We start from the raw sequence: 21,169 nt of genomic DNA on the forward strand, positions 1-21,169 counted from the left end.
GGAGCCACCAGCCTTGATCCAAGAGATGTGTCCTAAAGAACATGAGGCCCCTGTTTGGGGTTTCATTGATTGATTCACTTATTCATAGTATGTGCCAGGCACTGCAGGGGGTGGGGGAGGGGAGAGAAGGGCTCCCTCCTGACAACAGCACGTGCAAAGGCCCTGGGGTGGGAGCACTGGGCAGTCTGAAGGGCTGAGAAGGGGCTGGGTAGCTGGAGTGCTGGGGGCGGGGTGGCATGCGGTGAGAGTGGGGGACAGGCCCCAGGACTCAAAGGGCCTCATGACCCATGGGGCAGAGAACAGATTTTATCCTGGGAGGAATGAAAAACCCAGGAGGGTCTCCAGCCAGGAAAGAAAGAGAACGGATTTCCCTTCTCTTGGAAGGTTATGGGGCCACAGGAGGGAGGCAAAAGGGGCCGGAGAGATGAGGGGGGTTGCGGGGGCTGCCGCATTCAGACAGGGAGAGACACAGGCAGCCTAGAATGCAGGGTAGTGGGCAGAGCCCAGATACATTGTAACTACGTATGTTCCCCCGACTCCTGAGGCAAAGGTACCCTGCCGCTGAACTGCAATAAAAAAAATTCCTACATCGACTACTGTTACAATTCAGACAGTTACCAACTGATTTACGTGCTCTACAATTTGGGGAGGGGCTGTTTTAATAGCAGGATTCCTCGAAGCTGGACGCCGCTGCTCTCCCCCAACACGAACTCATGCAGCTGATTTAACTGGATCTCATCACAGTGGTGTCACCCTGTCCGCACCTAGTAGCTCACTATGGGCCGGTCCCCGGGCTAATCCACTTACCCACAGTGTGCACGGCAGAATTCTAATCTCCCCGGATTCCCAGCCCCGGGTTACTCAATCAAACACGACCCTAGGCACTGCCGTGAAGGCGTCTGCAGAGGGAACCAGGGTTATAATCAGCTGACCTGAAGACAGGGGGATTATCCGAGATGATCCAGACGGGGCTGTGTAATCACAGGAGCCCTCAAAGCAGAGGGAAGACAGAAGAGCAAGAGGGGGACAGAAGGAGTTCCAGGCCTTCGAGAAGGATGCGGCCCACCACTGTGGGCCTTGAGGGGGCCAGGAGCCAGGGAACACAGCGGCCTCTGGAAGCAGAGAAGGACCCCCCAACAGCCCGCAGGGAAACGGGGACCCGGGTCCTGCAACCCGTGAGCAGGACTCGGCTTCCCTCTCAGAACGCCAGGACCTGCCCACACCTCGACTCTGGCCCGCGGGCCCCAGAGCCGGGCACCACTGAGCCCACCACACCTCTAACCCACAAGGGGCGTGTGACGATAGACACGTGTCACTTAGCCCGCCAAGTTCGTGGTCCTCCGTTTCAGCAGCCACAGAAAAGGCATACACGCATCCCCCCCGTTCATCCCCCCGGGTGACCAAGGATGCCAGTCCTGGTGTTACCCTCCACCCACAGGAGGGCCAGGCTCGGGGGCTGGTCATGCAGGTCTGCCGGACTCCAAGGGTCCTTTTCCCACCCCTGCACGACCCTGGGTGACCCCGCGTAGACCACCTGGGAAGAGGGATGTGCGCACATCCAAGGTCAACCCAAGATTCAAACGAAGGGCGCAAACCACACAGGAGGACAGGTGGAGACGACCGCACAGGTGTCCCACCTGCGGGGCACAGAAAGCCACCTGCAGGGCAGGGCTCTCTCCTGCCACCAGACCCCTTGTTTCCAAGTCAGGCACTTCCAAGGTGCAGCCTGAGTTGGGGCATTCATTAAGGACCCCTGTATTAGGTACCAAGAACTAGCACTGTCTTCCAGAACAAAAGGTAGAGAACATAAATTCTGAGGCAGGAACAAGCAAAGGGCTAAGAATCCAGAGTCTGCCAAAGTCGATTGCCCAGGTTCAGGTGCAGCTCCGGCAGCTGTGTGACCTTGGGCAAGTTACTCCATCTCTTTGAGCCTCGGTTTTCCTCATCTGTCAAATGGGGTCACACCTCCTATACAGACATGCAGGCGAAGGGGCAGAGCTGAGGACAGGGCTTGGCCCGGCGTCCGGCCCCGGCTCGTGTGATTATTACTGTCCCCCCAGAGGAGATTTCAACGTGGCTTCTCCCACCGTGGTGACTCCCATACAAAGCCGGTGCAAATGATCATTACAAAACATCTGTCACTTGCATCATAATTCTCCAAGTTAGAAACCACTCTGCTCTACGAGTGAAAGGCATCCCTCCTCTTACTTTTTATCCTCCCAATATTTACGAAGAGGTAAAAACTTGGAGCTAATTTACCATGATTTTTGGGCGTGGCTTATAGGAAAAAGCACAGACAGCAAAGCCGTTAAAATAAAAATAGAAACAGAAATTTGCAGCAGCCTCTCATGCTGGCATCCTCATTATCTGAGTGCGTGTGAATTACAGGACTTAAAAGAGATTTAGTCACAGACGAAAGACAACATTCCTTTCCACACAGCTGTTCTGGACACTATTAAGTGGAGAGAGACAGTCCTTCACTTGTATCAGAAACCTCATCTAGGGCAGGGTCTATTTCTGGTCTTTACCCTGTGGGTCAGTGGCAGCGACCCCACCATCCAAATATACGATGCACACAATGCCGGCAGCAGGATTCCTGCCTGACTTCCGGGAGACCTGCTGGTGGCAGAATCGGACCCGGACAGACTGGGAAACGGGTAAGGCGGACGCTTTGATTAAGATTCGGATGGAGGTGCCTGCCAAGGGCGCCTGTCAGTACCTGTACAAAGTGCATGGGGACAGTATTGGAGAATGGGGCCCAGGCAGGCCTCCATACACCTGTTTCAAGTTTGCTGTAGGAAGGGTGTGTAAATAATTCGAAACGGTCTAAAAATATGATATGCTTTCAGAAGAACAGAGAAGACTCTCAAACAGAGATGCTTTGGAGAGGCTGTGAGCTGCTTCCTGCAATTCTGGAGGGAAAGTGCTGCTGAATTGGGGGATTTTTCTGCTAAACGGGTCTCCTCTGCAGAGAAGCCAGAGGCTCAGTGTTAGAACAGATGCTGTCCGAAGGAAGAAACTTCTGGAGCTTAAGGATGGCTGTCTCCGTGAGCTGAGAAAAGGCGGGATTTCCCAGCCCCACCTGTGGTGCGTGCTCTCGGTAAGGCCACCTGCCACGTGCCAGGCACTGGTGTGCACACAACAGTAAGCAGGTCGCCGCAGGCCTGGGTCGATACTGGCTGGGAAAGATGGAGCGCTAAGAAGAGCGTGAACAGACGGCCACGGTGCTGGGGTCTCCAGGACCACCCTCAGGTTTGGGGACCCACGAGAGGGGCTCCCTGAACTCAGGTACGCTCGTACTCACGGCCGTGATTCACTACAGAGAGGACACGAAGCACAGTCAGCAAAGGGACAAGGCGAGAGGGTGACACACGGGTAAACCAGGCACAAGCTTCCAGAACCTTCTCCCCATGGAGTCACGGGACACACTTAATTCCTCCACCGAGGAGTTGGGACCACACGTGTGACAGGTCGTCGCCCCGGGAAGCTCACTGGAGACTCAGCGCCCAGCGTTTTTCTTGGGGGGCTGGTCCCGTGGGCACCCTCTGCCCCCACGGAGCGGGAAGGCAGACCCCAGAAGGAGAGCAGGGCCCCAGTGTGCACCCGACTCTCTGTGCAAACAGTTCAGCGCAGGGAGCCACTCTCCCAGCCTGAGAGGGAGGGGACCCTCCCCAAGTCCACGTTCTCGGACGCCAGCAGAAGGCTGACACCTCGAGCAGGCCTTTCTAGGGAGAGCAGAGAGGCTGCTGGGTCGACTCTCTCGTGCACGCTCAGCGGCGAGGGCCACACGGGAACTGGGAAGGGGGCGGTGCCGGGGCCATTCAGATGGTGTGGCCGGTGGTATTTTCCAAATACGGCCAGGATACGACCCCACCTCACATCTCACCACGTGGGTCTGCGTGGCCCCCATTAAGAGACGGGTGTCTAGTGTCACCTCACACCAGTCAGGATGGCCATCATTTAAAAATCTACAAACAATAAATGCTGGAGAGGGTGTGGAGAAAAGGGAACCCCCCTACACTGTTGGTGGGAATGTAAATTGATACAGTCACTATGGAGAACAGTATGGAAGCTCCCTAAAAAACTAAAAATAGAGTTAGCGTATGATCCAGCAATCCCACTCCTGGGTATATATCCGGAGAAAACCATAATTCGAAAAGATACATGCACCCCAATGTTCACTGCAGCACTACTGACAATAGCCAGGACATGGAAGCAACCTAAGTGTCCATCGACAGATGAATGGATAAAGAAGATGTGGCACATATATACAATGGAATATTACTCAGCCATAAAAAGAATGAAATAATGCCATTTGCAGCGACATGGATGGACCTAGAGATTGTCACACTGAGTGAAGAAAGTCAGACAAATAGAGAAAGACAAATATCATCTGATATTGCTTATATGTGGAATCTTAAAAAATGGTACAAATGAACTTATTTACAAAACAGAAATAGAATTACAGATGTAGAAAACAAGTTTATGGTTACCAAGGGGGAAGATGGGGGAGGGATAATTTGGGAGATTGGGATTGACATATACACACTACTATATATAAAACAGATAATCAACAAGGACTTCCTGTATAGCCTAAGGAACTCTGCTCAGTACTCTGTAATGACCTGTATGGGAAAAGAATCTAAAAAAGAGTGGATATATGTATATGTATAACTGATTCACTTCGTTGTACAGCAGAAACTAACACAACGTTGTAAATCAACTATACTCCAATAAAAATTAATTTATAAGAAAAATTTTTAAATAAAAAATTTTTTAAAAGAGATGGGTGTCTGCTTCCCTACCCCTGACCTGGGTGGGCTGATTCTACGGCAGAAGCGATGAGGTATGACTTCCAAGGCCAGATCACAAAAAGTGTCAGAACCGGACGCTGTGTCTCTTGGAAGCTACCTCTTGGGACCCAAGTTCCCATGCAAAGGCCTCGTGGAGCGGACCTGAGGCTCAGCCCACAGCCCCGCTGAGCTCCCCGCCGACAGACAGTGGCACTAACCTCACAGGGGTTCTGGACTGAACTGAGTCCCCTCAAAATTCATGAACTTAAGCCCCTCACCCCCAGTACCCCCAAATGTGATTGTGTTTGGAGACAGGGCCTTTAAAGAGGTGATTAAGGTTAAATGAGGTTGCTGGGGAGGCCCCAAGCCAGTCTGACTGGCATCCCTGGAAGAAGAGGAAACTTGGACACAGGGAGAGACAGCGGGGCACACACAGAGGACACGGGCCACGTGAGGGCACAGCCGTCGGCAAGCCAAGGAGAGAGGCCTCGGACGAAACCTTGATTCTGGACTTCCAGCCTCCGGAACTGTGAGAAATTTAATTTCTGTGGTAGTTTGTTACGGTAACCTTACCAGACTAATACACCAGCTGTAGTAGTCAGGGTTCCCCAGAGAAACAGAACCAGTAGGAGATCTATAGACATACAGACAGACACTTATTATGAGGGATTGGCACATAGTTATGGATGCAGAGAAGCCCCATGGTTTGCCAGGAACAAGCTGCAGACCCAGGAAAACCAGTGGTACAGGCCCAGTCCAAACCTGAAGTCCTGGGAACCAGGATGCTGGTGCCCAAGGGCAGGAAAGAGAAGAGGGACGGCTCAGCTCTGAGCACCCAGGACTCCTGGATTCCATCCCGGGAGAGACCTCATGAAGGTTCACATACTCGCACCCAATGACCGGTGGAATGAGTCACCTTTCCAGAAAATATTACAATTATGCAAAATCAGCATCTTCCCAGGTAACCAAGGTCACCAGTCTCCAAAGGGCAACAGGCACCCCACCGTGTCCTCCCTCCCCACCCAACTGCAGAGGACACCGTGCAGACCCCAAGTCACCGGGACACGGCCCCTCTCGTCGCCACCGTCCCAGCCAGCTCCCCAGTCCGGCTGGGATAAGCCTGATGCAAGGGGTGTGAGCTGCCGTAGTGGTGTTTTTCCTTAAAATAAACTGCAGCTGAGTTCTGGAAGAAATCCCAAAGGCAGCAGGTTGCCTTAATGAAGCTCAAACAGAGGAGGGGTCGGGGGACTCAGTGCCCCGGTTTTATTAAGTCACGAGGACGCAGGTCTCCACGGGCACAGGGGGAGGGCTCCTTCTGGGGGGATGGGGGAGGGAGGAGAGGCTGGGCCTTCAGAAGCAGCAGGGCCATGAGGAGGAACCCCTGGAATTCTCCAAACAGCTGACTCCTGTGGGCCGGTGCTTCTCAGTAAAAGGGGTTTCTTAAATGCAAAATGAAACGTTGATCGTTATCAATAAAACCATCTATTTTATCAAATCAGAAACGAAACTCTTGCCCAAAACCTGCTTCAATGTTAGGTTCGGGAGACACGGTCCCCCCCGTTGTCACGTGCCTGCCCCCCAGGCCACCCTTCCTCCTCTGCCCATATGCACGGCTGGACGTTTCCACCAGAACCAATGGTTCCCTGAGTGAAACATTTGACTCCTGGATCCCTGATTAAAGATCTGTATTCAGGAGAGATAAATTAGGAGCTTGGGATTAACATATACACACTATTATATATAAAACAGATAAACAACAAGGACCTACTGTAGAGCACAGGGAACTATATTCAATATCTTGTAATAACCTATAATGGAAAAGAATCTGAAATATATATATACGTGTATAATTGAATCACTCTGCTGTACACCTGAAACCAATACAACATTGTAAATCAACCATACTTCCATTTTTTGAAAAATCCGTATTTTACCTCATACTATTCACAGAAGTAAATTACAGTGGATTAGAAACATAAATGTAAAGAAAAAAGCTGTACACTCATTAAAAGGAAACATGGGTGAAGATGTTTACGACCAACTGTCCTGGTTTGCCCAGGACTCAGGGGTTCTCAGGACACAGGACTTTCAGTGCTAAAACTAGGACCATCCTGGGCAAACTGGGGCAAGGTGTTTGCTCTAAATGTGAGGCAGAAAGGGATTTCTTAAAGAAGACACAAAAGGCAAAGACATAAAGAAAAAGCTTGATGGGGGCTTCCCTGGTGGTGCAGTGGTTAAGAATCCGCCTGCCAACGCAGGGGACACGGTTTCGAGCCCTGGTCCGGGAAGATCCCACGTGCCGTGGAGCAACGAAGCCCATGTGCCACAACTACTGAGCCTGCGCTCTAGAGCCCCTAAGCCACAACTACTGAGCCCACGCGCCATAACTACTGAAGCCCGCGCGCCACAACTACTGAAGCCCGTGCACCTAGAGCCCATGCTCCACAGCAAGAGAAGCCACCACAATGAGAAGCCCGCACACCACAACAAAGAGTAGCCCCCGCTCGCCACAACTAGAGAAAGCCCGCGTGCAGCAACGAAGACCCAACACAGCCAAAAGCAAATAAATAAATAAATAAATAAATTTATTTTTTAAAAAAAAAGGCTTGATGAACTTCACTCTTCAAAACTGAAAATGTGGGGATGGAATGTACAGCTTGGTGACAATAGTCAATGGAATTCTATTGTACATTTTAAAGTTGCTAAGAGAGTAGACCACAAAAGTTTTCATCACACTCACACACACACACACACACACACACACGTAACTATCTGTGGCAATGAACGTTAACTAGACTTATTGTGGTGATCATTTCGTGATACATACAAACAGCGAATCATTACATAATATACCCAAACTCATATCATGTTATGTCAACCATATCTTAAAAAAGACAAACTTAAAAACTTGTACTCAACCAAAGACACGGTAAACAAAATTAAAAGCCAAGCCACAGGGAGAGCAAAAATCTCTGTAGCAAACAGAGGATTAGAACCCAGAACACACAAATAGCTCTTACACACCAATTACAAAAAGAAACTAACAACCCCACAGCAAAGAAGCAACTCACAGAAGGTGAAATCCAAAGGGCCAATTAGCATGAGAAAAACCTTCTCCAGCAGTCAGGGGAATACAAATTAAACCAAGAAGTCCCACTCTTCTTCTGTGGGACTGACAACCTTCAAGAAAGTGACCTAGAGAAGCTAGCTCCTCAGACACTGCCCTTGGGGGTGACAGAGCCACTGTGGGAAACAACTTCACTAAACCAAGTAAAATTTACAACAGGCTCTTTGTATGTCCCAGCACTTCCACATCTTAGAACGAGCCCTGTAGAGAAACACTTGCACAAATGCACCGAGAGGATGTTCACTGAGGCACCGCCGGGAACAGAGGGTCTGAGGACGCCCCCCAAGGCCAGCAGCCACAGAAAGTCTCAAACGGTGGAATATTCTAAAGCAATTAGGAAGAATCCACGAACCCAGATAAATCTCCCAGACACGCTGTTGAATAAAAACAGTAAGTTTCCCAACAAGACGGCTGTATTCAAACGCCACCTCTTTAAAAACACTTACAGGAAACCATCCTGTACATCTTCTACCGAGACCCACACGCACGTGTCAAGACAGTCTGGTGGGAAAAACACTCATGGTAACAGGGGTTCCCTCCAGGGAGGGGCAGGGAAGGAGTGGTTTTCCAAGGAGATCCTGTAATGTTTTCACTTCTCACTTGGAGAAGGTGTTCATGAAATACTAACGCAATTATATATATATATATTTTTTTTTTTTTTTTTTTCCTCCAAAGAAACCTATTGCCTGCATGGGAGAACATCTCATGCATTCATCTGACAAATATTTACCGAGTGCCAACTACAGGCCAGGCCCGTTCTAAAGCCCGAGGACCACTCATTTCCCTTCAAGCAAAAATGGAGTGATCAGCCAAGTCATGTTGGCCAAGTTCATCAGCCAGCTTTAAAATGATGGGGCGCAGATTTGGGTGGATGAGGGGTGAGTGGCGGGAAAACGCCCTGGGCACCTGGGCAGGTGACAGGAGGGAAGGGAAGGGAAGGTCTCGGCTGGATGGCAAACCCTCGCAGGACCTTCTACTGCTGCCTGGAGGTTGCAATCTCTGCCTTTGCTTTCAAACACAAACCTGTCACAGGAAAGAAGGCTGAGGCCAGAGGAGGATTCCAGATCCATGGTGGGTTCTGCAGGTCAGGTGCGCACAGGTATGGGGTTCCCGTGCTGGTGGGGCAGCTGGAAATGTGCTGGGGTTTGCAATGCCCAGCACCCACTCTCCTTCTGCTGCCATCACACTGATTTTCTCCGGGGGGGGCGGCGGGGGGCGGTCCTCAGGCCTGGCTACGGAGGTGATACAGGCTCCACCTCTGGCTGGGCAGCCTGTGGACTGGCCCGTGAGCTTGGACTCAGCCATGCAGCTCCCCGCATTCCCAAGGGCGGGTGGTGGGACCCAGCCCGAGGCCTGGACAGCCAAAAGGATGCTAGCGGGAGCTACTGAGACTGCCCAGCTGTGGATTTACAGTTTCCTAAATTGTTGGTCACTTGCTACCAGAAGAGTCTGCTAAATACACCTGGTTGTCATTATGATTTCCAAAGAATTGGGCAGCTCAGCCCCAAGCTGGGTCTTCAGAGCTGCTGCCTTTGGGAGCCTGGCGCAGCCCTAACTCTGAGCCCTGGGCTGGGCCAGGGAGACCGGCATTCCATTTCCAGTGGCCTCGAGCAGCCGCTAAAGCCACAACTTGTAACGAGCATCGGCTCGAACATGTCATGCTCTCATCAATCATTCCTTTCCCTTCAAAAAAATTAAAAACAAACAAACAAAAAAAAAACCACAACGCATTTGGTGCAGAAGTATCCCAGTACAAGTCAGCGTGTCCAAATCCAACTTCGAAGTCTGGAAGAATAAGCAGCTCATTTGTTCCTAAATTAAAGCAGCACTGGCCACAGAAACAGCCCGTTAGCCCTTTAAGGCTGGGAGTTAGGATGCGCCCAAAGCAAGCTCCGGGAAGCAGCCCCACAAATCAAGGGAGCAGAGCTTCAGGTGGCAGCCAGACGGATCCCCTTCCGGTTCCAGACGTTGGGAGGTCAGGGGACCCCTCCACAGCCCGACCATCAGAACACCCAGAATGGCGGGCACATAGCCTGGCTCTACCCTGGGTCCCCGGACCCTTGCTCCAAACCAAAATTTGGTATTTGGACGGGGTCTTGCCTGACCCAACACTGAAATGCAACACTGAAACCCAAAGACTCAGCCCCGCGCCGGGGAATCTCGGATGGGAGGCTCCAGGACGCCAGCCCACCCGCCCCGAGCTTCAGACTCAGACAGACAACGGCCTATCTGGCACATCTTCGAAGATGTCAGCAGGCCTCTCCAAGTGAACATGACCTCCTCTCCCCAACCTTCCCCCCCACCAGTCTCCCTCCTCCTCCACCGAGCCTTCCGCAAGTCCAGAGAAGGAACTCCCACCCCAGGCTTAGACACAAAACCTAAGCAGCCAGCATCCCGGATTTCAGGCCCCCAAGGCTTCAGCAGGGCCTGTGAGCGCCACCACCTAAGGGTCCCGGGCTGCCCACTGTCCCCACCCCGGCCCTCCCAGCAGCAGGTGGCCCTCTCCCCACCAGGAGCCTGCTGCCACAGGACGGCCAGTCATGCGATTCCTGAGCCTAAAGCTGGCCAATGGCCTCATACTACGCACGTGAAACCCCCATAGCTCAATGGCCTCATGGCTGCACATGTGAAAGCCCCATAGCTCATCACAGGGTCCAGGGTCTCCTGGCCCACCTGGCCAGGCATGGCTCCTCATCTCCCCTCGCCCAGGGTCTCCAGCCGCATGACCCTCTTCTGTTCGCCAGTGCCACCAAGTCCCATGCAGGGCCTCTGCCACTGCTTTTCCTCATGCTGGGAATGCTCTCGCCCCCTATCCTCACATGGCTCCCTGCTTCTCCCCATTCAAGTCTGCAGCCAAACATCCCTCTTGGAAGACTCTCCCCTGGCCACCCCAGCTAAAGCAGCTCCCATCCTCAATCACCGCCTCTCTGTCCTTACCTTCTTCCAACATTGCTCTGCACAGAGGTTATCTTTTCGTTTCACTTTATTTGCCTCTACACCCATTGTCTTTCTCCCCCCACCAGAATCAAAGCTCCCTGAGGGCAGGAAGCTGACCCCCCCACCCCTTGCTCTGCAGCATTCCCAGCGTGTAGGTCAGTGCCGGAGCCATTTTCAGTGATTAATACAAACGCTTGCTGACCTGCTAAACAGTCGGCTTTCTCCTTGGCGAAAGTGGGTTAGCAGTGGCTGTGCCCTGCATCCTTCAAGGCCCATACAGAAGCCACAGAACTATTTTAAAAATGCCCAACAATTGAAATGAGCATGTGGGGCAGGAATTGCATCATGTCCACAGGCAGATCATGCACTTGTGACGGCTCCGAACACACTGCCAAGAGGCTGAAGGTCACCATTTGAGATGTCCTTTCTCAAAATCTAACCCCAAATACGCCTTGCTATAAACACAGTACCCAAGTAAAGGTTGGGGGGATGCTTTCAGGGGAGGAAGCTGGTGCTCGTGTGCACCCACTGTGTACAGGCACGGGGTGAGGGCGCCTCTGCCCCCACTAGAGGGTGAGTGCCGGGGTGGGGGCCACCTCCCTCTCGTCTGCTGCACCCCCAGGGCTCTGCACAAGGTCTCACGCTTAGGAGTGCTTGATATTCACGATGAGTGGATTCAGCAACAGAAGGGCCGCCCATCCTCTAGGCTGGGGCTCCCCTCACCACACGGAGGTGCCCCAAAGCTTCTCCGCAGGCTTCTCATCCTCAGGGCCCCGCAGAGGGCCTGGCACACAACAGACTCTCAAATGACGCCTGCTGGTCCCAACAACCCCAGAGTCCCATGCTTCTCGACCCAGTGACTTGGTGGATCTCAGAGTTTCCCAACCTCCGCACTGCTGGCCTGGACCTGCGCATTCTTTTTCTTTCTTTTTCTGGCGGGTGGGGTTGGGGGCAGTGGGGGGGAAGCTTTCTGGGCATCATAGGATGTTCAGCAGCCTCCCTGGCTTCGCCCCACTGGATGCCAGTAGAACTGGGGGGAGGAGTTGTAACAACCAAAACCAGAGTGGGGACACACCTGGTGAGAACCACTTAAGTCTCTAAACCAGTTTCCATACAAGCTGGATCCCAGAATCACCTGGGGCACTGGTTAAAAAGACAGACTGCAGGAGATTCTAAGGGGCAGGCCTGGGGTGGGATCCCCCAGGGATTCCAACCAAGGGGCCACTGGGGTAAACACTGGCCTAACTCTCCTAGGGCCGCACCCGTGTTCAGCCTGGTTGCCAACTGTACCAACGGCCAGCAAATCCAGGCAAAGCTCTCTGGCCTCCACAAGGGGAGACCTAAGCCCCCGCCCACTCCCAGGCCCTCTCCCCTGGACCAGGTGGAGCCCTGCCATTTTCCAGCTTCCTCAGCCCCTCTCCTGAGATCCTGTCCCTTTAACTGTAGCTGGACCCGCTCCAGGAGCAGGTGTCTGTCTGCAGGGGCCCTGGCAGCTCCCGCCCTGCACAGGTGGAGGGAGGCCCCCTGTCCTTCCTAGGGGGACAATGGACCAGGGACACGTGTGGAACTCTCACTGGGTAGCAAGCGCTGCTCACGTGATCCCAGCTACTGCCCCAAGACTTAAGTACCGGATCGCACCCCATCTTACAGATGCGGAAACCGAGGCACAGCGAAGTCAAGTGCCATGCGCACAGGCTCACGCAGCTAGTGCAGGAGGGTTCCAATCCCGGGACGGCCGACGCCAAGGCCAGCGCTCCGGACCACTGCACGCACTGACTGCCCTTGTTTGGGGACAGAGTGGCCCGCCTGGGCTGCGGGGACAGCCCGAGCCAGCAGGCGCCCACCTCTGTGCTGGGGGCGCCGCGGATATCCCAGCCACACCGCGGCGGCCCAGGGCAGGGCGCGTGCTCCCGGCCAGCCGCCCCCCAGCCCCGCGCCCGCCTTCCGCGCCGCGCGCTTACCTTGCGCCGGGCCTCGCGCGGTGGCGGCGGCGTCCCGGATCCCGAAGGCGCGGAGCAGCGAGAGCACGGGCGCCGGCCAGCGGGTGCGCCCCCCGCCCCGGCCGCGCATCCCGTCGGAGGGCCTCTCGGGGCTGCTTCCGCGGGGCCGCCCGGCGCAGCGTAGAGCCCAGAGCTGCGGGAAGCGCCGGCGGGGAGGGGAGGGGAGGGAAGGGGAGGGGAGGGGAGGGGCGGGGGCGGGGGCGGGGGCGGGGCCGCCACGCGAGGCCGGCCTCTCCGCCGGGAGGGGGCGCCGAGGGGCGCCGCCGTGACCTTGATCTCCGGGACCCGGCGGGCTCCGCAGCCAGGGATGAGGGACCTCAGAGCCAGGACGCCTTGGAAACGTTAAAGGGAGAGTAGGGCGGGAGGTGCAGCCGCCCGCGTAATTACGTTGTAAAGAAGCTGCCCAGTTGAGCCGCTGTGGGACGCTGGGCCAGTCGCTTGACCTCTCTGAGCCCCAGTGTTCTGGTGTATAAAATGGGCGTGGAGAGGGTGAAAGGAGGTGAGAGTGAGCCTAGAACTGTGCCAGGGCCTGACCCTCCCGATGTGGGAGGCGCCTTGGCCGCCTTTGCTATAAGTGCTGTGAAATGCAGGAGGCATTGATGTGCTTCTCATACACTCGCTATATATATATGTACATATGTAGTATTTATCTCTTTAATAAAATAAAACATTACTATTTCGCTTGATGACAGCCGTATGTGGGACGCTTGCTGCCACCAACCAGCTCAGGAACTGGGTGCCCAGGCCCCTCTCCCAAGGCCCTCTGAGCTCTAGTACAATCACAAGTCCTCCTCCACCCACAAGCACCCGGGAGCCTTCAGTCTTGAGAGAATGAAAAGGCTCTGCTGACTCTGGGGGGTTTGCGTTTGAGGCAGGGTCTCTGGCCTGAGATGGCCTCAGGGCCCTCGTCAGCACCAAGGCCATCAGACTGACCGGCTCAGTGTAACAGGCACAGTTCCTGAGCGCCCGAAAGCGACAACACTCGTCACCACCACCCCAACCCCATCACTGAGAACTTTCCAAATGCAGCTCTGCTCAGGGCCTCAGTGGTCCTCCTGTTCAGGCCCAGCAACTCCATGAGCAGGTGCAATCATATGGCCCATTTTACAGATGCAGGAGGGCAGGCAGCAAAAAGGAAGGACTTGTCTACGGCCACATGGATGCTGAGTGCCGTGCTGTCACTTGGGTGTAGCTGGGCATCCCACCCACCTGCATCCTCCCTGGGGCACACACACCAGCTTCCAGCATCTCCCCCGCAGACCTCTCACTCCTCATCTTCAGAACTTTGGGATAATAATAACAACAGTTACCAGCTAACAGTAGGTGGCACTGTGCCATATATTCATATATTCATTTACCCCTCATGACAACTCCTTGAGGAGGGTACAATTATTATCCCCACTTTACAGATGAGAAAATACAAGTTCCAGAAGAGCAGGGACTTTGAATGAATTGTTGAGCAATTCATTCATAGGATGAATTGCTTCATCCTATTGCCTCTTCCACCAGCTCTCAGAGGGAGGCACAATGATCATCCCCCATTTTTCAGAGGGGGAAGCCAAGGCTCAGAGAAATGATGTAACTTGCCCTAGGACGTTAGGAAGAGGAAGCATCAGGATTCAAACCCCAGTCAATGTCTCGGTGCCTTTGCTCTCTGCCAGGCCCATTGGGGACACCCTGACGAACTCCTACTCATCCTTCAAGACCCAGCTTAAGCACTGCCTCTGCTCCGAAGTCTTTCCTTCAGCCTCCCTGCTTCCCCACCCTAGGCACTTGGTTCTCCCATGTCCCCAGCCTCGGGTGCACCTTCTGTTGGGCACAAACGGCATCACCGTGCAGTCAGGTACCCACACACCTGCCCCATCCCCACTGGGCTGGGCTTCTAAGGGACAGGCATTGGCCCTAGTCTCTACCTTCCCAGACCCACTCAGGTCAATGAACATCTGTTTTGCAGCCTCTGTCTTCCTCTGCTGGTAAAAAAATTTCCATTTGCCTCTGGGCATCTTCCTTCCCGAGGCCGGTGGAGCCAAGTTCCCTCCCTAATGCCAGGGGTGACCCAGTCTGACCAATCAGCATAGTCCAGCCATCTGGCCTCAATAACCGATTCAGGAAAGTTTGTTTATGGAGGCACACACTTAGGACGTTCACCGGACCGGGAGAGGAGTCCTTTTAATCCACTGGCCCTGATGTGAGTGGTCAGCGCTGCTGGGAGCCATCACATGCTTCAGAATTGAAACAACATGGAAGGGGGAGGATCCCAGAGATGCTGGGGCTGAGCCCCTGGTTCCAGCTATGCCTGAAGGTAGCTGAACGGAGGGTTAGAATTTTCAATCACACTCTCCCTGCTATCTCCTTTCCCCCCTCAGCCTTGGTGCGAAAAGAGATCATTAGAATAGGAGAAAATATTTCCAAGTTATAAATCTAAAAAGGGATTAATATCCAGAACACAGAGAACTCCTAAAATCCAACAACAAAAACAATCAACTCAGTTCAAAAATGGGCAAAGGATTTGAATAATTCAACATTTCTCCAAAGATATACAGATGGCCAGTAAGCACACGGAAAGGTGTTCAACATCACTAATCATTAGGGAAATGTAAACCAAAACTATAATGAGATATCACTTCACACCCATTAGGATGGCTATCATCAAATAATAATAAAAATAATAATAATAAATAACAAAGGTTGGTGAGGATGTGGAGAAATGGAAAGCTTTGAATATTGTTGATGGGAATGTGAAGTGTAAAATGGTACAGCTGCTGTGGAAAACAGCATGGAGGGTCCTCAAAAACTTAAAAATAGAATTACCATATGACCCAGCAATTACACTTCTGGATATATTTCCCCAAAAATTGAAAGCGGGGTCTCGAAGAGATATTTGTACACCCATGTTCATAGCAGCAATATTCACAATAGCTAAAACATGGAAGAACCCAAGTGTCCATTGATGGATGAATGGATAAGCAAAATGTGGTCCATCCATACAATGGAATATTATCCAGCCTTAAAAAGGGAGGAAATTCTGACACCTGCTGCAACATGGATGAACCTTGAGGACCTTACGCTAAGTGAAATAAGCATCCGCAGAATACTGTATGATTGCACTTACCTGAGGTCCTTAGCGGAGTCAAATTCATAGAGACAGAAAGTAGAATGGTGGTTGCTGGGGCCTGAGGGAGTGGGGAACGAGGTGGGGTGGGGGGTAGTGTTTAACGGGGACAGAGTTTCAGTTGGGGAAGATGAAAAGAGTTCTGGAGATGGACGGGGGTGACGGTTGCACAACAATGCGAATGTACTTCATACCACTGAACTGTCCACTTAGAAATGGATATGATGGTAAATTTTATGTCGTCTGTTTTACCACATAAAAATAAACTGGAAAACAAAGAGGGGGATGTCATACCTGAGATCAGGTTACAGAAGGACTACAGCATCTGTCCTGGGTGCTGTCTCCCTTGCTCTCCCCGATGGCGGGCAGCTGCCACGCCCTGAGCCGCCCTTTGCAGAGCCCAGGCGTCAGGGACATGACGGTGGCCTGCCACCCACAGCCGTGAGCCACTGCGTCCGTGAGACGGTGTGTGGCTGAGCGCCAGGGCGAAGGCCCCTCAGGCGAGCCTCCAGATGAGACTGTACCCCAGGAGCAACCGGAACTCAGGAAGCACCTTCAACCAGGGGCATCCAAAGTCCTGACCCACAAAGACGGCAAAATAATAAGGCTGTCATAAAAAAACAATAATAAAAGGCAAAGTACGATGACAGGTCTCTCTCTCTCTCTTACTATCCTTCTCTCTCCCTCCCTCCCCATCCTTTCATCCCTCCTCTGTCCCCTCGTCTCCCTCTCTCTTCCTCTCTCTCGGCTCCTGGGCTCCCCTGCCCATCCACAGGCCATTGCCTTCGATGCCACTCATCTGTCTGCAGGCGACACAACACCCCACATGACGGGACTGAACGGCCCTCCCGAGTCCCCACGACCAGGAGCGAAGCTGGCGAGCCCTGCCCGAGGCTCGGCAGACACCCCCGTCCCAGCCGCTGGGGTCTGGGGGCCCTGGTCTCTTTGGGGGCTGAGCAAGTTCTTTCAGGAGAGGATGTGAGGGGGGAAGAAATGTGATGATAATTCACATTTATGGAACACTTCCTACTGCCCGGCCCCGTGCTAAACACTTTATCCCACTTAATCTTTACAACAATCCAACGAAGAAGGGATTATGACTTATCCCCCTCTTACAAATGAGGAAACGGAAGCTCACAGAGGTTACCCAAGGCCCCACGGCTAATGCCTGGATGACCAAGTTCAAGCCTGGGAGCTGGGCTCCAGGACCCACGCTCTTGGCCACGGGCCATGTTACTTGCAGGCAGCTCTGAGGCCGAATGCAGGCTGGCTAGACCAGCCCCTTGCGAGAAATCCAGAGCGCTGAAGAGCCCACAGCTGCTGCCGGGACCCCTGAAGGCCCTTTAAGGCCAGTCCTGGGTGCAGCATCTCCTGCCCACGAGGGCCTGTCAGTGTACTGATTTAGACCAGAGCCCCAGGCAGGCTGGCAGCAAGTCCCCCAGAAGAGACCCTGGCTGGTAAAGTGGACAGACGCCCTAGGACCTCCCGCAGTCTGCAGCAGCAGGAGCGTCCTGAATGTCCGTGGATGTGTCTGGGCCACGGAACAGAGGAGGGGCGGCAGGAGCACCCGCTGGCGGGGTCTGGGACAAGCCAGGGCCGAGCGAGGCAGGGCAGCGAGCAGCTCCCCTTCCAGCCACGGGCGGAGGGCATCCACTGTGCCCAGCCGTCCAGCCCCCACCGAGCCTGCGCACTCCACCTCCAACGGGCTGGAATCCCAGTGCCTCCGCCTGGAGCAGGGAGGGTTTGCACGAGCTCACAGGAGGAGGAGGGCGTGAGGGGCGCACCCGGGCCCACGCGTTCATCAGGAGACCTTCCTTCTCCTTCCCGACGCAGCCCCGAGACTGGCCTTACAACCCCGGCTACGTGACCAGCTCTGAACCAACTGTTATCCCCAAGGGATGGAAGACGCTGACTGCCCAGGGCTGGTGGCCTGCACAAGGGATGGAGGTGGGGTAGGATCTGCTCACCTGAACCTCACGGCCTGAGACCGGGGGAGGGGAGGCGCTCCAAACCCGCTGGGGCCCGGCCACCTGGAGGCGGGTAGGAGAGGGTCCGGGTGCTGGCCCAGAATGCTGCGCTCCAGGCCGGCTCGTCTCGCTTTTGAAGGTCTGTGCTAGACCACACCATTCCAAGCCACGTGTCAGAGGTAGAAGTGGGGCAGCGGGGCTGTGACCAGAGCCGCTCCCGGGTGTGTGACCTGGACGGTCGCAAGAGGCCCCATGCTCAGAAGGGCCCACTCTTGGTTTACTGCTCTGCTGTCACCACCTGGAAGTTCCTGACAATGGGTTAATAAGGGCACTGCATTTGCATTTGCAAATTGGGTAGCAGGTCGTGGCCGTGAGCAGCTTCCCCTCAACACACACACAACCCCAAAGCAGTGATGGTCCAAGCTCACTGTCTCTGTGTGTGCCAGGAATTCTGCCACATCCTCATGTCCCAAAGGAGGCAGACACGATGACGTCACAAGCTTTTCCTGGAGACCTGGGAAGGGGCTGCGAGATCATCTACAAACCTATGACATCCAACTGCCCTGCAACTTATGGACAAGTCAGGCTTGGGGTCATGGGATCCAGTGTGTGTGTGTGTGTGTGCGCGCGCACGCGTGTGCGTGTGTGTGCGCGTGCACACGTGTGTGTGCGCGTGCACACGTGTGTGTTTCTCTCCTGGCCACCGAGAATCTGTTTTCCCTCCAGACAGAGATTCTTAATGTCTAAACCCAAGTCGGAAGAAAATCAAGGTGTTCTCTGCAATGGTCTGGGACCAAAATGATTCACTTCTAATAAATCTTTTGTTTTGTTAGAAAAATCCATGAGACTTGGGCAGCATCTCCACACAGACACTTTCCCTCCGAATCGTCCAGTGACACTGACGCTCAGGGGACAGACAGGCTGTCAGCCTCCTGCAGTCCCTGGGCTGCAGCCAGGGCCCCAGGAGGGTGAGAGGCCTGGCGCCGTGACCAAGCCAGAGGTTCTTGTCCGGGAGCCGGCTCCCTCAGCCCAGCCCCAGTTCCTGGCCCTGCTCTCCTTCCGCTGCTGGTGTTGGCAGAGGTTTCTACAGGGATGGTCAGCCCTGGGCCCGGACACCCCAGTTCACACGGGACCATCCCCTCCTATGCTTGCTGTCCTGGTCTCATCGTTAATATCACTGCCTTTCATGCCCCAAAAGTACCCTCTTCTGGGTGATACAGTCTCCCTAGTGTGATGGTTAATTCTATGTGTCAACTCGCCTGGACCAAGGGAGGCCCAGCTCAGAAGCTGGTAGAACATTCCTTTTGGTGTGTCTGAGAGGGGGGTCTCCGGAGAGGTTAGCATTTGCATCAGAGGCTGAGCAAAGAGATGCCCCCCCAGCGTGGGTGGGGATCACACAATGTCTTGATGCCTGCACAGAACACATAAGTGGAGGAAGGGATGCCCTCTCCCTGCCTGACCTGGACATCCGTCTCCTGCCCACGGGCATCGGCCCTCCTGGTTCTCGGGCTTTTGGACTCAGACGGGGACTTGTGCCGTCCACCCTCACTTTCAGGCCCTTGCACTGAATTAAGCCCCAGCGTTCCCCGGGCTCCAGTCGGGAGCTAGCAGACCGTGGGACTCCTTGGTCTCATAACCACGTGAACAAATTTCTACAGTAAGTCTCCTCTTCCGTGTCTCTCTCTGGCCTCTTGGTTCTGTTTACCTGAAGGAGCCGGACTCACACAGATGTTGGTGCTGAGCATGGCTCTAGAGGAACAGAATTTTCAGCGTGAGTTGTCTGAACCGGTTCTGGGGTTTCTGGAATCCACTCTCTCACCTGATTAGATTGAAAGATGCTAAGAGTCTATTTCCCGTAGCCAAGTGAGCGCTGACCGTCCATGGCGTGCAGTGTTGGCAGAGACGCACAAATATCCGCATCGGCTTCTCCTTGTCACCTCATCCTTGCAAGAACCAAGGAGCTCAGGGACCGTATGTGATGCTTTGGGAGATTTTGGGAAAACCAAGGAGGAGAACGGTGTTGGTTGGTGGCTGTGACTGTCCCTGGACAAAAAGGTGAGAGAAAAGGATGGTCTCGGGGCTTCGGATTCGCAGCTCCAGCCCACAGACGCCCCAAGAGCTTCGGGGTGGGCCCTGATGGAGCCCTTGTGTCCTGTGGCCCCAGAGCTGAAACTGCTGAAAATCAGACACACAACCTCATCCTGACTGGATGGATCACACAAGTGAACCCCCAGCCTCGCCGGCGGTGAAAGGGAGGGTATTGACTGGGGAAGAGGGGACCCTGTACGTTGGCATGGGGGCTACAGGAAGGCCCCCATGAGGCGGGCGGGGCAGGGCCTGAGGCTCCAGCAGGCAGGAAAGCTGGCCTGTCACACGGTGTGCGGTGTGCGTCGGGCCGTGGGACCCGTGGCCCTTGTGTGGGAGACTGTCTCTCTGCTCATCTCTGTGTGTCTCTGGATTTTGTTCCGGATGTCTCTCTCTCTCTCTCTCTCTCTCTCACTGTCTCTCTCTCTCACTGTCTCTCTCTCACTGTCTCTCTCTGTCTCTGTCTGTCTCTCTGCACGTCTGATTTTGCCCTGCAGTTCTCTGACTCTGGCTGCCCCTCCTTCCCTGGCCCTCTTCGTCTCTGCTGATGTGATGAGAAATCCCTTTATCACACCACCCCTCTGCCCTGCCACGTGCCCAGGTTGGGGCCAGGCAGGTAAGGCCAGCTCTGCCCTTGTCCTCTGGGGGGACACCACTGTCCGGTGGTGTTTGGACCCATCATCTGAGTGGGGGTTGAAGCTTAGAGCTCCGGGCTTGGGCAGGAGGGGAGAAGGAGGCCTCAGTGTCACCTCTTGGGACCGTCGGCCCTGGGTCCCCCCAGCTGATGGCCATCTCCGCAGGGCTCAGCCCAGCACTCCGGCTTCCTGAGACGTGAGCAAAATGTTCGTGGGAACCCAAGCCTGCCCCGACTCCAGACATTTCATCAACACCCAGATCTGGTCCCCTCTAGGGATAACAGGCAATTTGTAGTACGAGTCTGCAATTTTTCATCAAATTATTTTTGAAGACAGAGGTTGAAACCCCAGAGACAGCTCCCAGGGAGGAGGGCCGAGTGGGGTGAAGTTCCCGCTACATCGTTCTCAACTGTCTAAAAGTTCCCGCGAATCTTCTGGTCTCCTCTATGCTCTCTCCTTATTGATGTTGTTAAAGTATAATTTTTTTAAAGGGAAGATCACTATTTTCATATA

At 54.0% G+C, this 21,169-nt stretch overlaps 1 protein-coding gene across 2 annotated transcripts in view; it reads right to left on the reverse strand.

Moving 5' to 3' along the window:
• The window catches only part of PHACTR3 (phosphatase and actin regulator 3), a 224,610-nt gene extending 211,651 nt beyond the window's left edge, over positions 1–12,959 (reverse strand). The window contains exon 1 of one of the 2 annotated variants that reach the window (XM_036824252.1): positions 12,819–12,959. In XM_036824252.1, coding sequence (XP_036680147.1) covers positions 12,819–12,927 — 109 coding nt within the window. In that variant the 5' untranslated portion in view covers positions 12,928–12,959. The remainder of the gene's footprint in view (positions 1–12,818) is intronic. The other variant, XM_036824249.1, reaches the window with a different exon arrangement.
• Between the last annotated feature and the right edge of the window lie 8,210 nt (positions 12,960–21,169).

Source organism: Balaenoptera musculus, chromosome 15, assembly GCF_009873245.2.
Source record: "Balaenoptera musculus isolate JJ_BM4_2016_0621 chromosome 15, mBalMus1.pri.v3, whole genome shotgun sequence".
NCBI lineage: Eukaryota > Metazoa > Chordata > Mammalia > Artiodactyla > Balaenopteridae > Balaenoptera > Balaenoptera musculus.